Here is a 23,740-nt window from a genome sequence, read left to right as displayed (position 1 = left end):
CCACGGGAAGAGCATAGGGCCTGTACTGACTGGTTTACTCATACATGGCTTACTTTTGATTATAACTCACCTTATACATTTTAAAAATCTGCAGCTCTCATTTACCGGTAAACAAAGAGTATAGAAAAATGATTCAGAAAAAAAGACAAGATCAAAGCTAAGGAGGTGCCTCACTAGGTAAATTACTTGCCTTGAACGTGTAAGGACTGGTGTTTGGTCCCCCAGCACCCTCAAATGCTGGGTGGGTGTGGAGGCCTTCCTGTGGTGCCAACACTAGGGAGACAGAACAGACCCCAGAGCAGTCTGGCTAGCTCGACTGGCCGAATCGCTAAGCTCTGTTCAAACGAGAGACCCTGCCTCCATGTATGAGGTCAGAAGCCATCAAAAAGGATTCCCACTGTCAATCTCTGACATGCATACATGCATACTCACACACATATGCACACCAGGAAAAAGAGAACTGTATCGTGTATGATGTTGTTTAGCTTAGTGGTTAAATGTTGGGTAATAAATTAAGACTCTTTGAAAGGTTGAAAGTCTTACTTCCTTGTTTTGTAAAAACCATTGGTTTCCTATTAGAGGTCATTCCGAAAAAGTAAGTAATATTTAACTCTCCTTCACAAAGAGAACAGGTTTTGGTAAACTCTGATGATGTAACACTAGTGCTTCACCATTTTGTTTATATGTGTGAATGTATGATGTGTGTGAGTGTGTGTGTCTGAGTAGGTCAGAGGACAACCTTGGGTCTCTGTTCACTTCCACAGACGCTAAAGCACTCTCCCTGGAGCTTCTGGGGAGTCTCTGTTCCCACCCTCCATCTTGCTGTAGCACTGGAATTGTGTAGACATGTAACCACACTTAGCCTTGTAAGGGCTCTGGGGATCTGAACTCAGGTCCTCAGACTTGTACAGCAAACACTTTACCCAGTGAGCTGTCTATCTCCTCAATATCTGACCATTTTTTAAAACTTTTTACTGATTCTTTGCGAATTTCACATCATGTACCCCCATTCTTCCATGTTGCCCTCTGCTCTTGCAGCCTCCTCCCACAAAGAATGTTTGGGGTTTTTTGTTTTGTTTTGAATAATCTCACTGTGGAAGCTGCAGTCTGTCATGTAGCACGCCCTTTTGTCCACACACCTTTACTTGCAAATCTTCATTGCAGTGAGTCATTGGTCTGGCTGGAGGCCTCTGCCGACTGCTACACTGTTAATACTGGATCCTCACGGGGACTCCTCTCAGATGCTCGGCAGCTGACAGGTCTCTCGGTGTCCTCAGGCATCCTGCAGTGCTTCTCTGCGTCGGCCATTTTTCTAGGTGGTTGATCTGTGTCGCCTGCTCTGCCTGCCCTCTGTCAGTTATTAATTATTGTTATTATTAAAACTAATTTTTTTAGATGTTGCCTGCGCTTTGAGCTTAGTAACTTGTAACTTAGTAACTTAGTAACCTTGTGAATTCAGTGTCCTTATTTTTGCATTAGGCTTCGGGTATTTTCTTTGTCTGCATAAAGACAGTCTTCCTTTCTCTGTTCTCTTCTCTCCCTCTTTATTATATGTTTTTGGTTGTTTTGTTGTTGTTGTTGTTTTGGTCTTTTGAGACAGGGTTTCTCTGTATAGTCCAGGCGGTCCTGGACCAGGCTGGTCTTGAACTCAGAGATCTGACTGTCTCTGCCTCCGAGTGCTGGGATTAAAGGTTTGCACCACCACCGCCTGGCAGATAATTGTGTTTTTAAAATTAGCTGAACTATCTTACGGTTTCCCCTTCCACATGTAAAGGTGTTCTCCACCAGGACGATTTTGTTCTAAACAGCAGCAAGCTTCAGGCGGGCCTTGTCAGCCTTGTTGTTGGTTTCAAATTGCTGAATAGTTTTTCCAACTGTAACTATAATTTTTTTTTATTGGCAAATTTGAGGTGTATTAGTTGGGTTTATATCCTGATACAGTGGTTTTTGCTCTGTATTCCAAGTTCAGTAACATCCTGGTTTTGAGTAATATACCTTTTCATTGTCTATTAAAATCTCTTTTTTTCAAATTTTATTTATTTATTCATTCATTCGCTCGTTTTTCAATAACATTAAATCTTTTTGTTTTTCTTCTGGAGACAGGGGTCTCAGTTATTAGCCAAGGTGACCTCAAACTTTTAGGCTCAGGCAGTCTTCCTGCCTCAGTTCCTGCTCCTTCCCGAGCAGTTGCAACAGCAGCAGTTTGCCACGGCTGTGCCTGGCTGTAGAGAGGAGCGCCTCAAATCTCCTACACAGTTTTGTCTCTGGCAGTCCCACCGAGCTGATGCCGTTTTGATGCTTTTGACATGCACACACGTTACAGGTGCTAATGGCTTTGGCTCCAGGCTTCCACATTGTAGGATGGTGCGTCCAGTATTGCATATTAAGCATTAAGGACTGCCAAAGTGTTGATTGGCCTGTGTGTTGTGGGGGCTCTGCCTATTTCACCTTGTCTTTGACATTGTCTGTTTATTGTGTCTTTTGTCGTGTCAGTTAGCTCATGAATCACGACCATATCATTTCTTAGCAGCTGTTTGTTGACTCTTAGTGCATGAGAGAGCCATTCAGAATGTAGGAATGGGGAAGATAACAGCAGGGCATAGGACTTGAATTTGTATTTTACAGGAAGAGGCAGAGCAAAGGAATTAATGCATGATGCCGTGGTTGCTTACTAATGCTCATATTGGTAAGTGGCTTGTTATTTCCCTCATGCGCTCTGTCCTCAGTACTCCTAGTGCTTCTGGTGCTCCCAGTGCTGTCCTCAGATATCCACTCCTGGTCCTCCCAGTGCTGTCATCAGATATCTACTTTTAGTGTTCCCAGCACTCTATCCTCCCAGTATTGTGCCCTCAGACTTCTACTCCTCCCAGTGCTCTCCTTACCCTGACTTTAACCTTGATGAGTGTTTTAGTTAGGGTTTTACTGCTGTGAACAGACGTCATGAGCAAGCCTTATAAGGACAACATTTAATTGGGGCTGGCTTACAGGTTCAGAGGTTCAGTCCATTATCATCAAGGCAGGAGCATGACAGCATCCAGACGGGCATGGTACAGAAGGAGCTGAGAGTTCTACATCTTCACCCGAAGGCTGCTAGTGGAAGACCCTCTTCCAGGCAGCTAGGGCTAGGGTGACACCCGCAGTGACACACCTACACCAGCAAGACCACACCTCCTAATAGTGCCACTCCTTGGCCCAAGCATATACAAACCATCACAGTGAGTTATGGTAGTGCCAACTCCCCTTCTGTGTTGCCTATCCCAGTGAGCCAGCCTAGCATTTTGTACTTTAATACTTAAGTCATTGGGGTCTTTTGCTTGTTTCTTTGGTTTTGCTTTTTTGTTGTTTATTTATTTTAGGCAGTTCACCTAGAAAAATTAGAATTTGTTTATTTTATAAACTAATCTGAACCTTTCCCTTTTTAATAGATGAGTCCATTAATATATTCAATATGTTGTTTGATTTCACTTCACCTGTTTGTTTCTCAAAACAGGCTTTCTCTGTGTAGCCCTGGTTGTCCTGGAACTCACTCTGTAGACCAGGGTAACCTCAAACTCAGAGATCTGCCTGCCTCTTCTTTCTGGCTCTTGTTTTGTTCTTAATCTTTCCTTCCCGGTACATTTTTTTTAAACTGCACATGACTTTAATAAAATTTACCAAAGTAAAATACACAATAAACAACAGGGACCAAAGGGTTCCCAGAAATAACTTCGTGGTAAGTAGAGTTGGGCAAAGTCAGGGACAACAGATTTGGTAAACAACACAGTATTTAGGGGAATGTCAAATCTTGAGAGACCTTGAACCCAGAACTAGTAATGGGATACAATATTTATGTCTACATGGATCTTCAAAGCTGTAGCTTTTGAGGGAGCTTGAGCGGCTGCTGGCTCTGTGAAGGTGACAGAGTGTTACAGCTTTGGCTAGGGCTCCGTCTTATCTCTGGAGCGGAGTCTGATGAGTCTTGAACCACTACAGATGGGTCCATGGCTTTTGTTGTTGGAAATGGGCCAGTTGTTGCTGTAATCTGGGTATGGGCAGCCACCACCACACCCAGAGTGTTCCCCAGGTCTGATCAAGACTGGAAAAGGGATGAGAAGGTACCAGAGGGGCTGGGTTGAAGAAGGGAGCCAACATCTCTGAGGCTTGGGGACATAGGATCACCAGCAGCCCCAGCAGTAGTGAGGACATGACCTCCTGTGCTAGTGCAGTGAGCATGGGCTCTCCCGCCTCGATTCCCAGGTGTCCCTAGACGTTCTTTGGAATGCTCCCAGAAGTATCTAGACCTCCGATTCTTAAACCATATCTGGATCTGGTATCCATCACACAAATGCTTTGTTCCAACTCTTTGCATTGCTTGAAGGAAAGATACATGGACTTTTTGAAGAAGAATTCTTCCAGCTTACTCTTTTGTTCTGGGCTATAGCTGGTGCACCCTCTCCACTCCCTGACAGGAGCATTTCGGGGACCTTGTGGCCTGAGGAGCCACAAGTGGAGCTAAGGGACGGGGCAAACCTGAAAGCCTGGGTTCACTGGGGATCCTGGAGGCATTTGTAGACATTCACGTAATGGGAGGTTTGTGGCACTTGGAGACAATGAGGCACTGACTCGAGGTAGTTGAAGATCTAGAAACATTGGAGGTGCAGAGGTCCAATATGTAAGCAGAATTGTTGGGGAGCACCCTGCATTGGAAAGCCTGGAAGTCAGTATGCTCCTACATCTCGGCACACTTTGTTCTGGTGTTTGAGGATTTGATCCCAGGACCTGGACTTAAATCACCTCTGATTATTGGGGCTTCCCTTCCCACCCGCTCTGTAAGTTTTGTTTGTTTTTTTTTTTTTAATTTATTTATTTTTTGTTATGAGTACACTGTTGCTGTCTTCAGACACACCAGAAAGGGGCAGCAGATCCCATTACAGATGGTTGTAAACCACCGTGTGTGCTGGGAATTGAACTCAGGACCTCTGAAAGAGCAGTCAGTGCTCTTAACTGCTGAGCCATCTCTCCAGGGCCCACCTCCCCACCCCCCGTAAGTTTTTTAATGGCCTGGAATTTCTTTTATTTCTGCTGTTGATAATTTGGAAGAAACATAACCTAGTTTTATCAGAGAGCAGTCTATGAAGTTTTGGATAACAGGCTAAAATTTGGACAACATTATTAAGAAATAGCCTGTTTACTAATGCACACCTTTAATCCTAGCACTCCAGAAGCAAGGCAGGCAGATCTCCGAGTTCAAGGCCAGTGTGGTCTATAACATGAGTTCCAGGAATGCCAGGACTACAGAGAAACCTTGTCTCAAAACAGCAAGTTAAAAAACAAAGCAAACAGGGGTTGGGGATTTAGCTCAGTGGTAGAGCGCTTGCCTAGCGAGCGCAAGGCCCTGGGTTCGGTCCCCAGCTCTGAAAAAAAAAAGAAAAAAAGAAAAAAAAAAAAACAATAACAACAAAGCAAACAGAAAAGGAGTTGAGCAGAGGCATGGAGAGATGGTCCATGGTGGAAAGCCTGGCGTTCTCACAACCATTGGTAACTCTAGCTCCAGAGGATCCAGTGTCTCCTTCTGGCCTTCATGAACACAGCATTCATATGGCGCACATACATGCGTACATACATACAAGTAGAACACCCATGCATATACGATAAATTTAAAGTCTTTCTTTAGAAATATTTATCATCTTTGTAACTTATGTATAAGCGTAATAACCAGTTATCCAGATGTAGTTTTCTACTTATCTCGGTTCAGTTCCCATTGTTGATATTTTTGTGTCAGTTCTTTGCTATTCTGACTTATGTTTTAGCATTAAGTAATGTGGTAATTTGAATGAGATGTTTGCTATAGTCTTGGGCAGTGGTTCTCAACCTTCCTAATGCTGCAACCTTTTAATACAGTTCCAAATGTTGTGGTGACCCCCCAACCATTAAATTATTTCATTGCTACTTCGTAACTATTTTGCTACTGTAATGAACCATAAATAACTGATGTGCAGCCCCAAAGGGTTGTGACCCACAGGCAGAGAAACACTGGTCTTGGGCATCTGACTATGTGGGGAGACTTAGGAGTGTGGCTTTGTTGGAGGATGTATATCACTGGAGGTGGGCTTTGAGAGTTTAAAGACGCCTACCATACCTGAATTGGCTCTTTCTGCTTCCTGCTTGTAGTTCAGGATGTGAGCTCTCTAGCTGTTCCTCATGAAGGCCACTGCAGCCTGAGTCCTGCACTGATGGACTCTTACCTCTCTAGAACTATAAAACCAAATAAACCTTTCTTTCTCTAGACCTTGGCCATGGCATTTATGCTAGTCAGATTCTGTCAGCCCGACATCACTAGAGTCATGTGGGAAGCAGGAAGCTCAGTTGAGAAGATCTACCCCAGAAGCCTGTGGAGCGTTTTCTTAGTTAATGATTAACGTGGGAGGGCACAGATCCCTGGAGGGTAGGCAGTTCTGGAGAGTATAAAAAAGCAGGGCGGTCAAGCCAGGAGGAATAAGCCAGGAAGTAGCCTTCCGCCATGGTCTCTGCTTCAGTTCCTGCTTCAGGGTCCTTCCTTGAGTTTGACCTGACTTCCTCAGTGTTGGAGTGTGACCTGAGAGTTGTAAGATGAAATAAACCCTTTCCTTCCCAAGTTGCTTTTGATCATAGCGTCTTATCACAGCAACAGAAAGCCTAATTGTTTTCTTATCACAGTAATAAAAAATGACTACACACAAGTAGACTTTCCTTTAAATATTAGGAATAATTCAGTCTGTACCCACAAATTGGTTTGTCTTCCCATCCACTTCGTTCTCTCAGTCGTCCTCATTTTGGAAATCAGCTAAGCTCCAAACTGGGCTTTGCTTTTATTTTTATTTTTATACTCCAGAGTCAATCTGTTAGTAAATGCCTTCAGTTCTTCCTCCAAAACAAATCCTGAATGTCTGTCTCTCCACACCACCTCCCTGTATGTGTGTGAATGTCTGTCTGTCTGCATTCGCCCATGTTTGTCATAGCTGACTTCTGCTAGCCCTCCCTGGACCTCTAGGGACACTTGAAGTCATACTCAGATGTGCAGCCTTGCTCACAAAATCCTGCATGATGTGCTCAGCCCCTTCTCTGAGCAGGTCCCTTATGTTTCCTCCTCCACTCCTCTGCCTCCGTTCTCTCATATTTAAGTGGCCCAAGATTAAACTAGCTCTTCATTCCACCAGGGTACTGGTGTTTTGTTTAGAAGACTCCTTGCCATTCAGAACTCAGCTTAGATGTCTACATTGGCAACTTAACCCACATCCTTGTGGGGTTGCAGCTTTGCATGGCATGTCACTGCATGATATTGTCCTATATGGATATTTGCTTCTCTCATGCAATATATGATCCACAAGAACAATGGTCTTCGGTCTCCACATCCATAGGACATAGGACAGTCTAAGCACGCACCTCACACACACTCATATTCTTCCTACCAAAGCATGTCTGCGTCTGTGGCCTTTGAAAAAGCATGGACATTATAGTAGACGGTCCTGTCACCCATTCCTCTGCCAGGAAGTCTGTAGCCTCTCTCCTCTGACTGTTGCTGAGCCTGCTCTTGGGTCTGCCTAGAGGCATCTCTCTCCCCTTCCTGGGAACTTGCTTCCTCATTAGGGGAGATTGGCAGTCTGCTCTCATCTTTAAAGCCAGGTTCTTCATGGACTGACTACATTTTGATTTTTGAGAACTCTACAACTTTTTCCCCCCTGAAAATCTGTTCTTTCTCTTTTTTACAACTTTTCTTTTATTATTTCTTATACTTTAAAAAAAAATTTCATTGCTTTTAAGAATGCCAGTTCCAGAGTTCAGTTAAGAGTTCATACTGGGGTTGGGGATTTAGCTCAGTGGTAGAGCGCTTGCCTAGCGAGCGCAAGGCCCTGGGTTCGGTCCTCAGCTCCGGAAAACAAAAACAAAAAAAAGAGTTCATGCTGCTCTTTCATAGAACCTGCGTTCAGTTCCCAGCACCCATATTGTGAAGCTCACATCCATATGTTAACTCCAGTTCCAGGGGACCTGTCATCCTCTTCTGGCCTCCATAGACACTTGCACATACGGGAGGGCGGGGGGGGGGGGATTCTTTAAAAATAAGTAGTGCCAGTTATTCACAGTCCCTCCCCTTACCTATGCCTTGCCGGTTTTCTCTCCAGGCAGATCTGTCTTTAGGCGTCTTTTCTGTAAGTGTATTTTTGTTCATCATGTATCTAGAGCGTACTTGCCTCCTTCAGCATTCCAGCTTGCTTCTGGTTAGTTCCGTACTGGGACTGTGCTCACGGCACCATGATTATTTTATTTCATTTGTTACCTGGATGTCCCTGTGTTCACTTTTCTCCTTTCATTTCCTTAAAAGGTCAAAGCACTGTTGTCTAAAATTTTCTTTCAAAGGGAATGCTTATGTTTTTTGCATCCTGTAGTTGTTTTTTTTTTTTTGGGGGGGGGGTTCATGATAAATTTTTGAGTGGGCCTGGTGTTTTTCTTTCAGCATTGTCTGGGAAGCCAAAGTAGATTGTAGTTCCCATGCTTTTGTAACAGACTTTGGGAATGTTAACTCAAAAACACAGTAACATGTTAGTGAATTTTCCTAGGATTCAGTTCAGATATTTTTAAAAAATTCTCTAGACAGCATTATTGAATTCTTAGCTGCATTTAGCAACTTAATAAATTGCACTGATGCCAGTATAAAACAAAAAGCCCTTCCTTGTATTGACTTAGCAGATGAACTGGCTTAGAATTATGTTAGACATGAAAAAGTAGTTACTTGCCAGTGTGACCAGGAGGAGCCTATGTCTGGTAGACCATAAAAAAAGAAAAAAAGAGGGTTTTGTTTTATCATTAAGTACATGAAATGCCATCTGGAGACTTAATAACAACTTTCCCTTCATAGGTAAAATTAGGGTTTAGAATAACTTAGAGTCTTAAATTTCATTACAGCCTTTCTGATTTGCCCTTGGCAGTTTAACTTTATAACATTTAGGTCAGTGTTTTACTGAAACAGATTGCTTCGGAGGCTCTTCATAGTACTTTCAGAAAGGCTAAGGTAGGCCCAAGGATAAAGATAAACACAGAAAGTCACTTCTTGACCACTAAAGTGAAGTCAGCTGTCTTTCTGCGGCCCTGTGTTCTTCTTGTCTTTTTAATATACAGAAAAATGATTATTTTCAGGATGATTTGATTATCTGTTTCATTTTTATAGTAGACTCTGTATTAACCAATAGCCGTCACCTTACACATACTGGCATGAGACAGGATTTGGGTTCGACTGTGATCACCACTGTTGTGAGCTTTAAACCGCAGTTTTCTGTTCTTTGGTCAGACCTCAGACATACTCTAGAAAATTCGGCTGGTCTGATGGCGAGTGGTGTGTGCCACCGTGATTTCCTGTGTTATGTTTGAGTGCTTAGTGTAGCCTGATGCTTGCTCCACAGGTCTGTGGCTGGTAGTGACCAGCAGTCAAGCAGAAACAAAAAACCCACAAACTGTTCTCTTTCTTCCTTTTCTCCTCTATCTCTTTATAGTTATTAGTTGTGGTTTGTTGTTGAGACAAGGTCCCATGAGTCCAGGCTGTCATCAAACTGGCTTTGTAGGCCAGGCCCCCATCTCCATCTCCCAAATGCTGGAGTTATCAGAGTGTATTACTGCACCTGGCTCTACAGAATCTTTATTTATTCTTTATTATGTTATCTACTGTGTTCAGTTTCACCATGTAGTACTGACTAGCTTGAATTCACTATGTAGACCAGAATGGCCTTGAACACAGAGATCCTCCTGCCTCTGCCTCTTAGGTGCTGGGATTAAAGGTATGTGCCACCATACCTGGCAAGAATATTCCTTAAAATTGGCAATTTAAGGTGTGTTAAGTGTTATGAATCTTGCTTACAAGGATGGATTTTTCTTTTTTTTTTTTTTTTTTTTTTTTTTAGCTTTTCAAGACAAGGTTTCTCTGTATAGCCCTAGCTGCCTTGGAACTTGCTTTGAAGATGAGGCTGGCCTTGAACTCAAATCCTCCCTCCACTCCTGGGGTGCTGGGACTAAAGTTGGGCACCATTATACGTGGTTCTAAAGATAGATTTTAAGAAAGTCTTTGTCCTGGATAATTAGTGTGATGTATTTTTTTTTTCATTTGCTCGGTTTTTTTGTTGTTGTTTTGTTCTTGTTTTTTTTTTTTTAATATGGTTAGGAATATTCACGAAGTAATCTGGTATTTTACAATAAAAAGTTAAGTGTACTTCCTTAGTTTAAAGTGTTATAAATAAGTGGGACTGTGCTAATATCTCTGAATAGGTTTTTTTTTTTTTGTTTTTTTGTTTTTTTTTAATTATGCTACCAGGAAATCCTGTTTCCTGGAAGTGTAAGGAGAGAATGTGAGAGGGGAAAGGTCAGGACGGGCATAGAGATGGCTTTGAACAAAGTCATCAGCTGCTCTAGGTAAGTGGGACATTCTCGCTTCCTGGAACTCTATTTAAAAACTTAATGACCTTTAAGAAAAAGAGAGAACTAAACAGTTTTATCTTTTTTGTTTTTTGGCGCGCGCTCGTGTGCGTGCGCGTGCGCGTGCGCGTGCGCGTGTGTGTGTGTACATGGAGGTACCTACCCTGATTCTTTCCCTTATTCCCATGAGACAAGGTCTTTCAGTGAACCTGGAGATAGGCTGGCAACTAAAAGCCTCCAGCCATCCTGTCTTTGCCCTGCACGCAGCACTGTGGCTAAAAGCACGCGATGACCACATCTGCTTTTTGTTGAGGGTCTGGGAATGAAAGCTCAGGTCCTTATGCTTGTGCCCCAAATACTCTTATTTACTGAGCTAGCTCCCCAGGCCCATAGTTTCCACTTCAGAAAGATTTTATATGTCTCCTCTGTGTGTAAGTGTGTGCGGGTGCCCACGGGTGATGGAATAAGGCATTAGTTCCTCTGGAAGAGCAGCCTGGCCTCCTAAGTGCTGAGTCTTATCTCAGTTGTTCCCATCCGTAGATCTCTACAGTATAAACTATTCGTAGCCCTCTCTCTCTTCATTGTTTGGAACTTCCATTCTGAACTGGGTGGGTGTTAGTAGTCCTCATCGCCATCATCATCAGTGAAGCGCATCAGAAGCTTTATTTTAGGGAACAGAGATGGCTCAGCAGGTAAGACCACTTTCCATGCAAGCATCCTAGGAGCCCAGCGACAGAACTTAAGAGTTCGTTCTTCTCATCCTGGCTGGTTTTATGTCAACTTGGCACAAAGAGAAGAGAGAACCTCAATTGAGAAAAAGCCTCCCTAAGAGTAGCCTATAGGCAAGCCTGTGGAGCATTGATTGATTGATTGATGATTGATACGAAGGGCCCAGCCCATGACGGGCAGGGCCATCCATTGGCAAGCAGTCCTGCAGTGTTTAAGACAAGCCAGGAGGAGCAGGCAATAAGCAGCATTCCTCCATGACCTCTGCTCCCATCCCTGCTTCTGTATCCCTGTCTTATGTTCCTGCCTTGCCTTCCCTCATGATGGCTGACAGTTCTAAGGTGAAATATACCCTTCCTTGCCAATCTTGCTTTTGATCATGGTACTTACCACATCAGTAGAAATCCTAACTCAGGGATCTAACAGCTTCTTCTGGCCTTCCTGGGTACCTGCACATGCATACACACACACACACACACACACACACACACACACACACACACACACACACACACCCATGCTATTAACCCCTTAGTGGATATATCATTTTCACATACATTTTTCCATTCCACAGGCTGCTTAGTCTGTTGACAGGGTCCTTTGAGGAACAAGAATTCTTAAAGCTTGATGTATTCCTGTCTTCTTTCACTTTGGTTCTCTGTGCTTTGGTATCATACCTAGCAAATTCCAAAACCTATTGTCCCGAGTCTTTTACTAGGATGTCTTGTAGGAGTTGTGAGTTATGGTCATTTAGGTCTGTGATTTGTGTTTGCTTACTTGGGTCTGTTTTAAGTTTCATTCTTTTACATGTGTGTATGCGGCCTTCCCAGCACTGTTGTTAAGTAAATTATCGTTGGCCATGTACATGAGGGCTTATTCTGGGTTCTGTTCCTTTTGTCTGTGTGTCTGTCTTTATGATAGTAGTGAACTGTTTTGATTATCATAGTGTTCAGTACATTACAAAATTGGAAATGCCGAGGCTTCCAGTCTTGTTCTTTTTAAAGGTTGGTTTTGGTTGTTGAGGGTTCCTTAAAATCTCAGGAGTTTTGTTTTTGTTTTATTTTTCCTGCTTCTAAAATAATTGTTGGGATTTTCATGGGGATTACGTTAAGTAAGTGGCGTTGAGTGTGGAGCAATCTCTTCTGTTTGAGTCTTCGTCCTGCAATGTTTTCTGGTTCTCAGTGTGCACCTTGTCACTTCCTAGATTCATTTTATCCCCGGGTTTTTATTTTTTTTGGGGGGGTGCTATTGTAAATGGGATTGTTTTCTGTGGTCCCTTGCTCCCATATGAGAACACTAGCTCACTGTGCTGCAGGTGTGCTGGCTTCCCTAGTTTGGCAGATTTGTAGTAGAATCTTGAGGGTCATGTCATCTGTGAGCGTATTGTTACCTGTTTCTTTCCAATTTGGGAAGTTTTAAAGTGATTTTTAATGATGTGAACAGTACTTATTTTTTTTTTTTTTTTGTTGGCTGAAAATAGTCTGTTAAGTTACAGAGTATGGGTCACAGATATGGTAGGAGGACCCACATAATTACATACTTATAGAAATGGGAGCAAACATCAAAATGCCAATGATCAATGTGTATCTAGTTGGTAAGTATGAGTTATTTTTATTTCATTCTTACTGTTTCTCTGTATTGACAAAACATATGTTGTTATTAAAAGCAATTCAGCCCAGTTGTAACTTTTAATGATTTAGTTATTCAAGTTATGTCTGGTTCCAGTGTCTGCCATGCAGTATGTAGAGTTTCCATCCCTCTCTGATCCCCTCTTGGCTGACATGAGCACTCTTCCTGGGGTTTCAGGCTAAATTCTCCAACCCCATGATTGAAAGAGGCCAGGTGACAATCAAGTGGCCTCGTGGCTCCCAGCTTTCTCTGTTCCACTTTGGTACTGCTAGCAGCTGCCCTTACCAGAGTCAGGGAGAACACACCAAAGGCTTAACCAGGGTTCACAAGGACTTACTCAGCTGCATGGTTTCCAAAGTTTATGACTGAGAAGAATGGTAGTCATAGAAATTCCTAGCTTTTGATTCTAGATCCCATTTTTACTGAGACTGCTAATAACTGAAAACAGACTCATTTTTATAGTTCAACTTCTCAAGAGACCGAAGTGATCCACCCAGGTTCCTTCAGCAGCCAGATGACTTGGCACAGACAGTAGCTCTTGCTGGAGAGAAGGACATCATTTTAGAAGGGCTGGGGGTGACTAGTAGATGGTTCATGGAGTCCTTTAAAGTGTGTTTGACAAAAATGAAATAGGGTGAGAAGTTGGCTTTAGGAGAGATTAGAACCATAGCACACATTAAAGTCAAAGCACTTGTAATATATTTAGGTGGGAATGAGAAGGCTGCTAAAACCAGAGATAAGGGTTTCCGTGGTTCTTGGGTCGTTAGTCTCATCTTTAATATGGCCTGGATATGATGAAACTCACCTTGAGAGCACAACTTAAAAGTCATTTCTACTGGAAGAAGCAGCCTGCGTCCTGCAAAACCCAGCACACAAGCCCAGTGCCTTTCCTATGCACCAGCAGTGAGCATGTTGAAAAGGAAATTGGGAAAGACTAAGCAAGAATAAGACTGATCAACTAGGTGAGAGACTAGACAGTAAATGTTGAGCCGGGACCAGGAGGGGGTTGAGCACGCTTCCCACCAGCCTGATGACCTGTGCTCAGTCCCTGGAGCTTACATGGGGGAAGGAGAGAACTAACACACAAAGTTGTTTGCTCATCTTCACATGTGTGTAAGTGCACACGCGCGCACACACACACACAAACACATACGCACACACCACCCTCAAATGTAATTTTTAAAAAATGCAAACATTGAAGCAAAATAAGCCAGACCTAGAAAAATAAACATCACATGTTGTTAATACATGAAATCTAGATTTAACAGTGTGTGCCACAGTACAAATAGAGCAAGTCCAACAAGGAGTTATGATTGTAAGTAGATGTGCATTGCACATTGAACCTAATTTTATAAAACAAACGCTTTTGTACACAAAGGGACATAGAGTAGTGGTGGGTGAAATTGGGGCAGGGAAGATGGCTCAGTGGGTAAATTGTCATCCAACAGTAGGTACCTGAGTTTGAACCCCTAGCATCCACGTAAAAAGTGCTGCTGCTGGTGGTGGTGGTGGTGTGCCTGTAGCCCAGTACTGGGAGACAGGCAGAGGATCTGGGACCCACAGGCTGACCTTGCTAAGTCAGCAAGCCCCAGGTTCATTGAGAGACTATTCCAAACTAAAGTGGAAGGTGATGGAGGACACAGCCAGCGCTGACTCTGAGCTAACTCTACAGGCAAGCACACAATTCTCACTACCCGCCCGTCTCCCTGGCCAAGTGAGGGATGTGGGTGCCTTCATTTCCCCGCCTTCATTAATGTATAGATCACTCAGAGATGACTATAACTCAGTGGTGGGAGTACTAGCCTAGCATGTGTGAGGTTATATAATGTATATTATGTAAATATTAAATAAAATCTCAAGAGTTAAACTATACCCGACATCAAATAGGCACAACAGATAACACTGTAGCATTCATTCCAACAGCTGCAAAATAATGTCTTTGTAGCTGGTCTTTGGCTACTTTGTGGGTTCTTCTTTCTCCCACTCTTCTCCACCCTTTTCCTCCCTTTCAAGCCCCTAACACTAGATAGGAAGAAAAAAGGATGCTGATTAGGGGTGTCAAGTTCCTTGGGGAAAGTTTGATCTTCACTGTCATGGTATCCAATTTCTTCTTCTCATTTCTTTGTGCACGACTACTTAAAAAACCGAAACCAACCAATAGCTACCATCACCACCACTCTCAAGGCCCTAGCATTTATAGACCCTCTGAAAAGTCCCCAGAACCCCAAACATCACACAATCACAGAAACTATCTGCAGCTGGCAAAATCACGCCCCTGCTAGAGCATGAAGCAAATCATAGCTGCTGTGGACAGTCTGAAGCAGCCCACATCCCGTGCCTGGGATTAAAATGAAAACATAGTCCTATAATTTTTCTGGGATTTTCAGAGAAACCAAAATTCTGACTACAAATCTCATATTTCTTCATATTTGGAGTAGCATAGTGACCAACTTATTTTGTTTTTCAGGTGATGATTTTTCTTTGATTCAACAAGAAATATTTATGGTTAAAGAATGTAAACATTGCAACATCGTAGCCTACTTTGGGAGCTATCTCAGGTAAAATATGTGTCATCGTTTGATCTATCTTTTATTTCCTCTTTCCCATTGCTCTCCCTTCCTCTTGTGTAAATGCTATTATATATGTGCATTTTGAAAACATTGTCCAAATTTCTAAATCTGTTCTTGCCTTCTTCTTTCCCTGCTATGTAAACATTAGCACCTCTGTGTGTATGACTGTGCCTTGTCTGACAGCCTCAATGGAGCACTGTGAGCGATAACAGAAAACAGATCCTATCCTAACCTCCTCCAAACTGAAAGAAATCCGACCTGACGCGCTCCTGTGTGTGCTGAGGAAGGATTGCTCTGCCCCTTCCTGTTGTCTGTAGAGCGCCCTGACCCCCAGTGTGCTGAGTGTGGGAGCCAAGGGCCTGTACAGTACACATTCGGCAGCTGGAGTCCTCAGTTAATTCTCTCTCTCTCTCACATTAGTAGGGAAAAGCTGTGGATCTGCATGGAGTACTGCGGTGGCGGCTCACTTCAAGACATCTATCACGGTACTGCTGCTGCGACTTTGTCTTAAGCCTACTCAGACCTTTAGTGACTGTTGTTTGACATTTCTACCTAACAAGGGCAGTGAGTGGTGTAGACTCAGTCTCTAACATCCTTTCCCGTCCCCAGAGACAGGTGCAAAAACAGCAATTCTTAATGTCGTTCCTCATTGTTCAGCCAATTTTATTCAAGCCTGAACCAAGAGATCCATAAACACCTGTACGGTATAAATTTTACTCCTTACCTGGCGCGGTGTATGTTCTTACCCCAAATGCCTCCGAGGCCAACCAGAAACATCAGGACTGAAAACCGGACTCTGCCTAGAAATGACATAAATACTGTTTAGATGTAGCTTCTAGGAAGGCAGTGCCAAGGAAGCTACCTAAGCTTTGTTATCATAAAAGGAGTCAGCCGGACAGAACTGTCAGGGCAGAGTTCATCACTCTAACAACTTCTGTTAGAATATGAGTTTGAAAAGAAAGAATATCAGTATGCTCGTAATTTAGACAGTTTGCTCAGCTGACTTGCTCTTCTTCGTTACCCGTTTTTGTGAGGCCACAGGTTCAGTTTTTCTGTGGTTGGCAGCTTCTTGAACTGCTAAAATTTGTAAAAAATAATTAAATAAACAAATATCTTGGTTCTTTTTTTTTTTTTTTTTTTTTTCGGAGCTGGGGACCGAACCCAGGGCCTTGTGCTTCCTAGGTAAGCGCTCTACCACTGAGCTAAATCCCCAACCAACAAATATCTTTATGAAATATTTTTTCTTTATTTAATAAAACCTAAAATTCTTACATTGAAAGTCATCAGCATCTGCTGATGTGGCTTCTGCAGGAGCCATGAAGATGTAAAAGCACTGTGTTAGTCCAGTGCCGTAGCTTGTGAAGCTCTAAGGTTTAGACTATCAGGTGACCAGTGGCGAGTACCTAACTGACCTAACAATGTGGCATGGCTGTGCATATGCTGGCGTGAGTGTTTCTCCTCAAAAATATGTATAGCAGTTGATCATGCTTAGGCTCTTGAATTTTTATTTTTATAAATATGCATGAATATAAATACATAGGAAAATGAGAGGATTATATGCCAAAATCCTAAGTGACTGCCTCTAAGGAGGGAAAAGTGGAGCTCAGAAGTAAATTCTGAGTTATGATAAACATATATTATTATATCATTCAATTGCAAACTTTAAAGTTGCCTAATTTTGTCACAATAAACAACCATAGCAAATAACAAAAAGTCTTGGCTACTCAGCCTCTATTTTTTTTTAAGTACAGAAAGTACTGTGGTGTAGGCTGTCCCTTAAGAGCTTTAATGAGAGCCTTTGTGATGGTGGTGCACACCCATAGTCCCAGCATTTAGGAGAAAGAGTTCAAGGACGTCCTTGATTATGTACGGGAATGATTCAGGGCCAACCTCGGCTACTTTGGACCCTGTCTCAAAAGATAAAAAACTTTTCAGTAAGCAGTAACCCTACTTTTAAAAAAGAAAGAAAACTACTTTATTCCCTTAGTATTTCATTTTATATATGTGTGTGTGTGTGTGTATGTGTGTATAATATGTAGAGAAACTACCAGAATGAATATTTTTTATCCACTTATTATTTTAAAGAAATATTAGTTAAATAGTAACATTTATATATCATTGAATTAAAATTATTTTCTAAGATTTTATAAAGTTATGATTTTTAGAAAAGTTTTTATTTAGATGTAATTTTTGCCTATCTCTACTTTTACAAATGTGAGCCATTGAAAATATGGTGAATACATCTGACGAATTTCACCACTTTTCTCTTTTATGCTGAAGAAGTGTTCTGAAACATTTTTATGAAATTTGTTTGCAATATTGGAGCAGGGCAGTGGTGGCTCAAACCTTTAATCCCAGCCCTCAGGAGGCAGAGGCAGGAGTTTTTCTGTGAGTTTGAGGCCAGCCTGGTTTACAGAGCTAGTTCTGGCACACTAAAGGCTACATAAAGAAACCCTGCCTTGAAAATCCAAAAATAAGGGCTGGAGAGATGGCTTAGTGGTTAAGAGCGGTTAAGGACTGCTCTTCCAGAGGTCCTGAGTTCAGATCCCAGCAACCACATGGTGGCTCACGACCATCTGTAATGGGATCTGATGCTCTCTTCTGGTGTGTCTGAAGACAACAACAGTGTACTCCTATAAAATAAATAAGTAAATAAATAAATAATAAACATAACAGAAAGGGTGGGGAAAATAAATCATTTTTTAAAAAAATCCAAAAATAAAATAAAAATAAAGCTTGATTACTTGTTTTTAGTTGAGTATAAGGAGTATTATTCCTTTAAGTACTACACTAAAAAGCACAGTAATTTAAATTTAAAAAAGTATGCACATAGGCAGATCTCTTATGAGCTTGATTTACAGCCTGATCTACCCAGAGAGTGGCAAGTTCCATGCACCTATGCACGTAATGAGACCTTAGTTCAGAAAGATAGTTGTGTGCGTGCATGTGCATGTGCATGTGTACATGTTCATGTGCATGCATGTGCGTGTGTGCGTGTGCATGCAAAACAAAGTGGCATCGCTCCTTACATCGCTATTTCATCAGTTTACTAAGAATCAAACTTTTGTTTGGGAGTTGGTGTGATCAGTCAGAAATTAAACAAAGCTGAGGTATTTCCCCATGCAAAGATGTCATGGCGCTCAAGTTTGGGTCTTAGCACTGGCAGGCAGCATTCCTATTTCCTCTCGTGTACAAAAAGCACTGATCAGAAGCTCCTGATTGGATACTGACATAAGGATTTTATATCTCATGTTAGAGGAAGATCTGCTTTCCATAAATAATCTGGTTCTTTTGATCTTTGGTAAGGTTCTGAATCAGGTGCCCCTATTCTGAGAGCTATGTGAAGAGTTGTACTAGAAAGATTACCTTGACCCCTGAAAGCATATACTTTTCAGAGAGTGTCAACACTTATTACAAATAAGAGGAAATGTTAAAGGTTCAGAGGATAAAGAAGTCATTAGACTAGTTTCCAAATGGCTACTTTTGTTTGTTTGTTTGTTTGTTTGTTTGTTTGTTTTATGTATGAGTACACTATAGCAGTCTTCAGACACACCAGAGGAAAACATCGGATCCCATTACAGATGGTTGTGAGCCACCATGTGGTCGCTGGGAATTGAATTCAGGACTCCTGAAAGAGCAGCCAGTGCTCTTAACCACTGAGCCATCTCTCCAGCCCCCAAATGGCTTCTTCTAACTAAGTTTTAAGGTTTTTATATTATCTTGTGTTGTGACTATGCACTGTTTTGTGTGCACATGCACTGCATATGCATGATCTCGGGGGTCAGGAGTGCTCTGTATTAAGTAATTCACGAACATGGTCAGCCATGCTTGACTGTGAGAACCAAGCTTACAGTCTTAGTTCTCTGTGGACCTGCCTGTGCCACTTGCATTAAGTTTTACACATAATGGACACTTTACACTCTCACTATCCAGAGCTGTCTGGGAATAAATCTCTTATTTTCAGACTTGACTTTAAAATTCTCAGTGTATGTTTCATTTCTTAGCTATGCAAATGCTGTCTCCTCTTAGTCAGAAGGCATCCAAGGTACATGCAGAAGTTATATGCTGCTTTATCATTCTATAATGTTAACCTCTAATGACAATATGTTGTTTGTTGTTGTTCTCTCTCTAGTTACTGGACCACTATCTGAACTGCAAATAGCCTACGTCTGCAGAGAGACCTTACAGGTACTGTATTTGCTTAAGTGGCTAGAAAGGCCGTTTGACAATTAGTGACTGTAAAATGGGGTTCGTCCAAAAGCTGAAGAGTAGGACAGTGCTCTCCAGTTCATCCTGGGTGCTCTAGTGTGTAAAGCTAGTTAGTGCTTTCCTCATGGGTGATTTGCAAGGATTTATTCAGGCAGATATTGAGGACACAATGGCACTGAAGTGTAGATGGCCCTGTGTGGTAGGATACTTGGGTGGCACGAGCTGAGGAAAGCTATTCCTTGGCATTGTTTAATGTGAGTTGTCAGTTGTAAGGAGGTGTCTAACTTTCCCCTCAAGCTTCATGGGTGTGAACAGAGCATTCCTACAGAATTGGGCATTTGCCAGATGTTGTTCTGCGTGGCATTAATACAGGTCTTGGTAGCAGAGCGTCCTTTTGTGAGTTCCATCAGCGTATGCAAGCAGGCCTGTGCTTCTTCACTCCAGCGCCTGGGAGAAGTTTAATATACTAAGTGTATCTTTACTCCAGACTCGGCATCTCTACACTGCTTTTCCAGTTCTCTGAAAGATTACTCATTGCAGAAATTGGTGTTAACAATATTGTTCATCTGCTTTAAGGCTTGGGGAAGGGTCACAGCTGACGCTTACTGGGTGTTGCTTCCTTGACTGTGTAGTTTGTTTAGAAGTGAGATCAATGTTCTGTGTAGTTCTATGTAGAATATGTGCGCCTATGTAGTTGTTAATTTTAAAATGAACTAGATTGATCAGGTCCAGGAAATATTCTAGTCAGTTACACAGTCATTCCCTTGTGCTGCAAGACGTGCTGTTCCCAGTCTACGGTGAGACGAATGCAGGTAAATTCGCCTCTGTACCTGAGGTCATCTTTCGTGTCCATGAGGGATTGTTTCCAGGACCTCCAAGAGTACATAGATCTATAGCTATACACCTTTCATATAAAATGGCAAAGCGTCACACATAACCTCCCACCCGCCCCTTGATCATTGAGATCACCTGTAAATCATTTACAGTACAGAGCTCATGAGCCATGAATGCTGCCTGAGTCATTGTGTTACTGCTGTTCAGGGATAACAAGGATGTCTGCATGTATATTAGTAGTAGATGTTTTTCTCAAATATTTTCAATCTTTGTTTGTTTAAATCCATGTATACAAGTGGGAGAAATGACTCGAAATGTATTTTTCCACAATACAAACCTAATAGAAATATATTGTGTTTAATAAAATATAGGGGTTGGGGATTTAGCTCAGTGGTAAAGCGCTTGCCTAGGAAGCACAAGGCCCTGGGTTCAGTCCCCAGCTCCGAAAAAAAGAACCAAAAAAAAAAAAATATATATATATATATATACACACATATATATATACATATATATATATATGTATATATATATAAAAACCTAATCATGGGTTCATAGCAAAGAATCGACAAATTAGTTTTCTTTATATTTTAGTTTCTGAAGTTCATTGTTTTTCTAAGTAGCAAATAGGATGCTAAACCAAAGAGACAGATCAGCCCTTTGGATTTACAGTCAGACCCAGTAGCTAGGGCCTGCTGTATGAGTCTAGTTCCCTGCGTGTGAAACAGAGCTTTCCACAGTGACCTCCCGGACCTCTTCCAGTTTTAAACTTCCGCAAAGCTAATAGACTTCTACATTTGGTCAAAATGAAGTAACACAGAGTAGCAATCATAATACCACCCAAAACAGTACACGAAACTCAGCAAAATACATGAAACAGTGGTTTTCAAGAAACAAGACAGAAGGCCACGGCAGACAGAAGTCTAGTTTTCCTTATACAGTAACTCAGGTAGACATTCTATGCTGTCTTTCTAACTCATATTCTTTTTCTTAACTTCAGGGTCTTGCTTATTTGCATACTAAAGGCAAAATGCATAGAGATATCAAAGTAAGTTCACAATATATTCAAATTGCTGAGTTTTGAAAGAAATTGTATGTTGCTAGTTAATAGTATTTGTGCTTTCGTTTTAGGGTGCAAATATCTTATTAACAGACCATGGTGATGTAAAGTTAGGTATGTTATTTTGAGTTCTTAATTTTTTATCAAGAAAATTAAATGATATTTAAGTTTGAATAGGTTTATATATATATAATGTATATATATATATAATCATAATGATGATTACCTGTGATACCTATTTTATTCCTAAAGGAGAAAACTCTCCTGAACTTCAGAAAATCTCTTAGGTGAAGAAAGTCCTATTCATAAAGCTATCAGTCTTGTTACTTATGGTAGAAAAATACAAACCCATGGAATACTTTCCAGCAAATCATAAATATTTATGAAAATATGTGAGTAATCTGGTATATTAAATAGCAACAATGAACTAAATAGTATATTTAATTTTTATGACTATCTTAGATAGGGTTTCATTGCTATTAACAGACACCATGACCAAGGCAACTCTTATAAAGGAAAACATTTAACCTGCAACCTAGCTTTCAGGTTCAGAGGTTCTGTTCATTATTGTCAAGGCAGGAACATGGCAGCATCCAGGCAAACGAGGACCTGGAGGAGCCAAAAGTTGTACATCTTGATCCAAAGACAGACAGGAGAAGACTGGCTCCCCTGAGGCTAAGAGGAGGGTCTCAAGGTCCGCCCGCACAGTGACACACTTCCTCCAACAAGGCCACACCTACTAATAGTGCTACTTACTGGGCCAAGCATATTCAAACTTCCACAATTACCGTGTTTAATAACAAATATAAAATTTTATGTACATAAGAAAATATTCTAAAAAGTAGCAACAAAGTAATAACCTTGTACTGTTTTAGAATTCAGGTGTATGTTTTCTGCATGTTTTTAGTTTTGTCATTTTCCCCCCAATTAACTTCTTTGTGCTTGTAATTAAAATAATTTAATTAGCCTAATACAATACATTTTTCATTCTAATAAAATTTTAGGAAATTGTCTTTTAATGAATATGTCACAAACCAAGTAAGGGCAGATCTTAGTACTAAATTTATGCACAGTTCTTGACATTAATACCTAAAATATTAATGATGCTGTGCCAAAGGTGAAACTTAAAAATGCTAGTTGTGTCAAAAAGAACTCAACCGATTTTCTGCTCTTTTTCCCTTGCCAGCTGATTTTGGTGTGGCTGCAAAGATCACAGCTACCATTGCAAAGAGGAAGTCCTTCATCGGCACCCCTTACTGGTGAGGCCATATTGCCATAGTCCTTTGTCATTTCTTCATGCTTTGCACTGAACCCTAATTCTTGCTTTTTAACTGTTTATTGCTTCTCTGTGAGTTTCACATCATGCACCTCAGTATCACTCATGTCCCCGTCCCCTCATACCTGCCCTTAACCCATGCAACCTCCCTCCCTAAAACAAAAAAATCCACAAACAGGCACAGAAGACAACTCATTGTGGAAGCTATAGTGTGTCACAGTGTGTCCCACAGTACATTCCTCCATCCACACATCTTCACTTGCAGATCTGAACCTTAATTCTTGATAATACAAATGACCACCAATGGCCAAGAGACCTGAGTGCTACTGGATACTTTCCTGGGCTTGATTGTGCTATGGGACTTTGATTCTTCATAGCATCCAGCACGATGAAGGTCTATGTAGAAAAATGGAGTTCTCAAAAGAAAGACTTCTTGTATCTCTTCCAATCTTCGGTTTTAATCAAGGACTATACTTCCCGTTGTTAAAACCTACACATCTGATGCTGGTGTCCCGCAGCCCCACATGTGTGGTGTGGCCTGGTGACTACCACAGTAATTTCTCTAAAACACTGCCAATCTTCTGTTGAGGTATAATAGAAGACCTCACATTAAACATTGAGTGTGAGCCTAACATGTGCCTGTAATCTCAGAATTCGGGAGGCTGACACAAGAGGACTGCTGTGAATTTGAGGGTAACCTGGGCTGTGAGACCCTGACTCAAAAGAAAAAAAAAGGCAACAGAATCGCTTAATATTTAAAATAGTGCAGTGAACACCATAGCAGACAACATTCAAAGTTTGCGTTAAATGTTGGGTTTGTTTGTATATGGTGTTTGGCTAATTTATTATTTTGAAAGTAATTTAAAGTAATTCTATACCTTATAAATAATGCCAAAATAAATTGTGTAAGGGGATTGGAGAGGTGGTTCAGTGATTAGTAGCACTGGATGCTCTTCCAGAGGATAGAGTTAAATATGAAAGTAAAATAGAGCTGGGCATGGTGCCGCACAGTCTGTGAGTGTT

The 23,740-nt window shown here is 41.5% G+C and overlaps 1 protein-coding gene across 2 annotated transcripts in view; it reads left to right on the top strand.

The window, feature by feature from the left end:
* Positions 1–23,740, top strand: part of Map4k5 (mitogen-activated protein kinase kinase kinase kinase 5) — a 92,865-nt gene that overhangs the window by 22,678 nt on the left and 46,447 nt on the right. For both annotated transcript variants that reach the window (NM_001192016.2, XM_006240180.5), the window contains exons 3-8: positions 15,239–15,329; positions 15,762–15,826; positions 19,474–19,529; positions 21,382–21,429; positions 21,513–21,555; positions 22,628–22,700. In NM_001192016.2, the coding sequence (NP_001178945.1) occupies positions 15,239–15,329; positions 15,762–15,826; positions 19,474–19,529; positions 21,382–21,429; positions 21,513–21,555; positions 22,628–22,700 (376 nt within the window). The remainder of the gene's footprint in view (positions 1–15,238; positions 15,330–15,761; positions 15,827–19,473; positions 19,530–21,381; positions 21,430–21,512; positions 21,556–22,627; positions 22,701–23,740) is intronic.

This window comes from Rattus norvegicus, chromosome 6 (assembly GCF_036323735.1).
Source record: "Rattus norvegicus strain BN/NHsdMcwi chromosome 6, GRCr8, whole genome shotgun sequence".
Taxonomy (NCBI): Eukaryota; Metazoa; Chordata; class Mammalia; order Rodentia; family Muridae; genus Rattus; species Rattus norvegicus.
The sequence above is the reverse complement of the archived record's forward strand: the minus strand, read 5'-3'. Positions and strand labels throughout refer to the sequence as shown.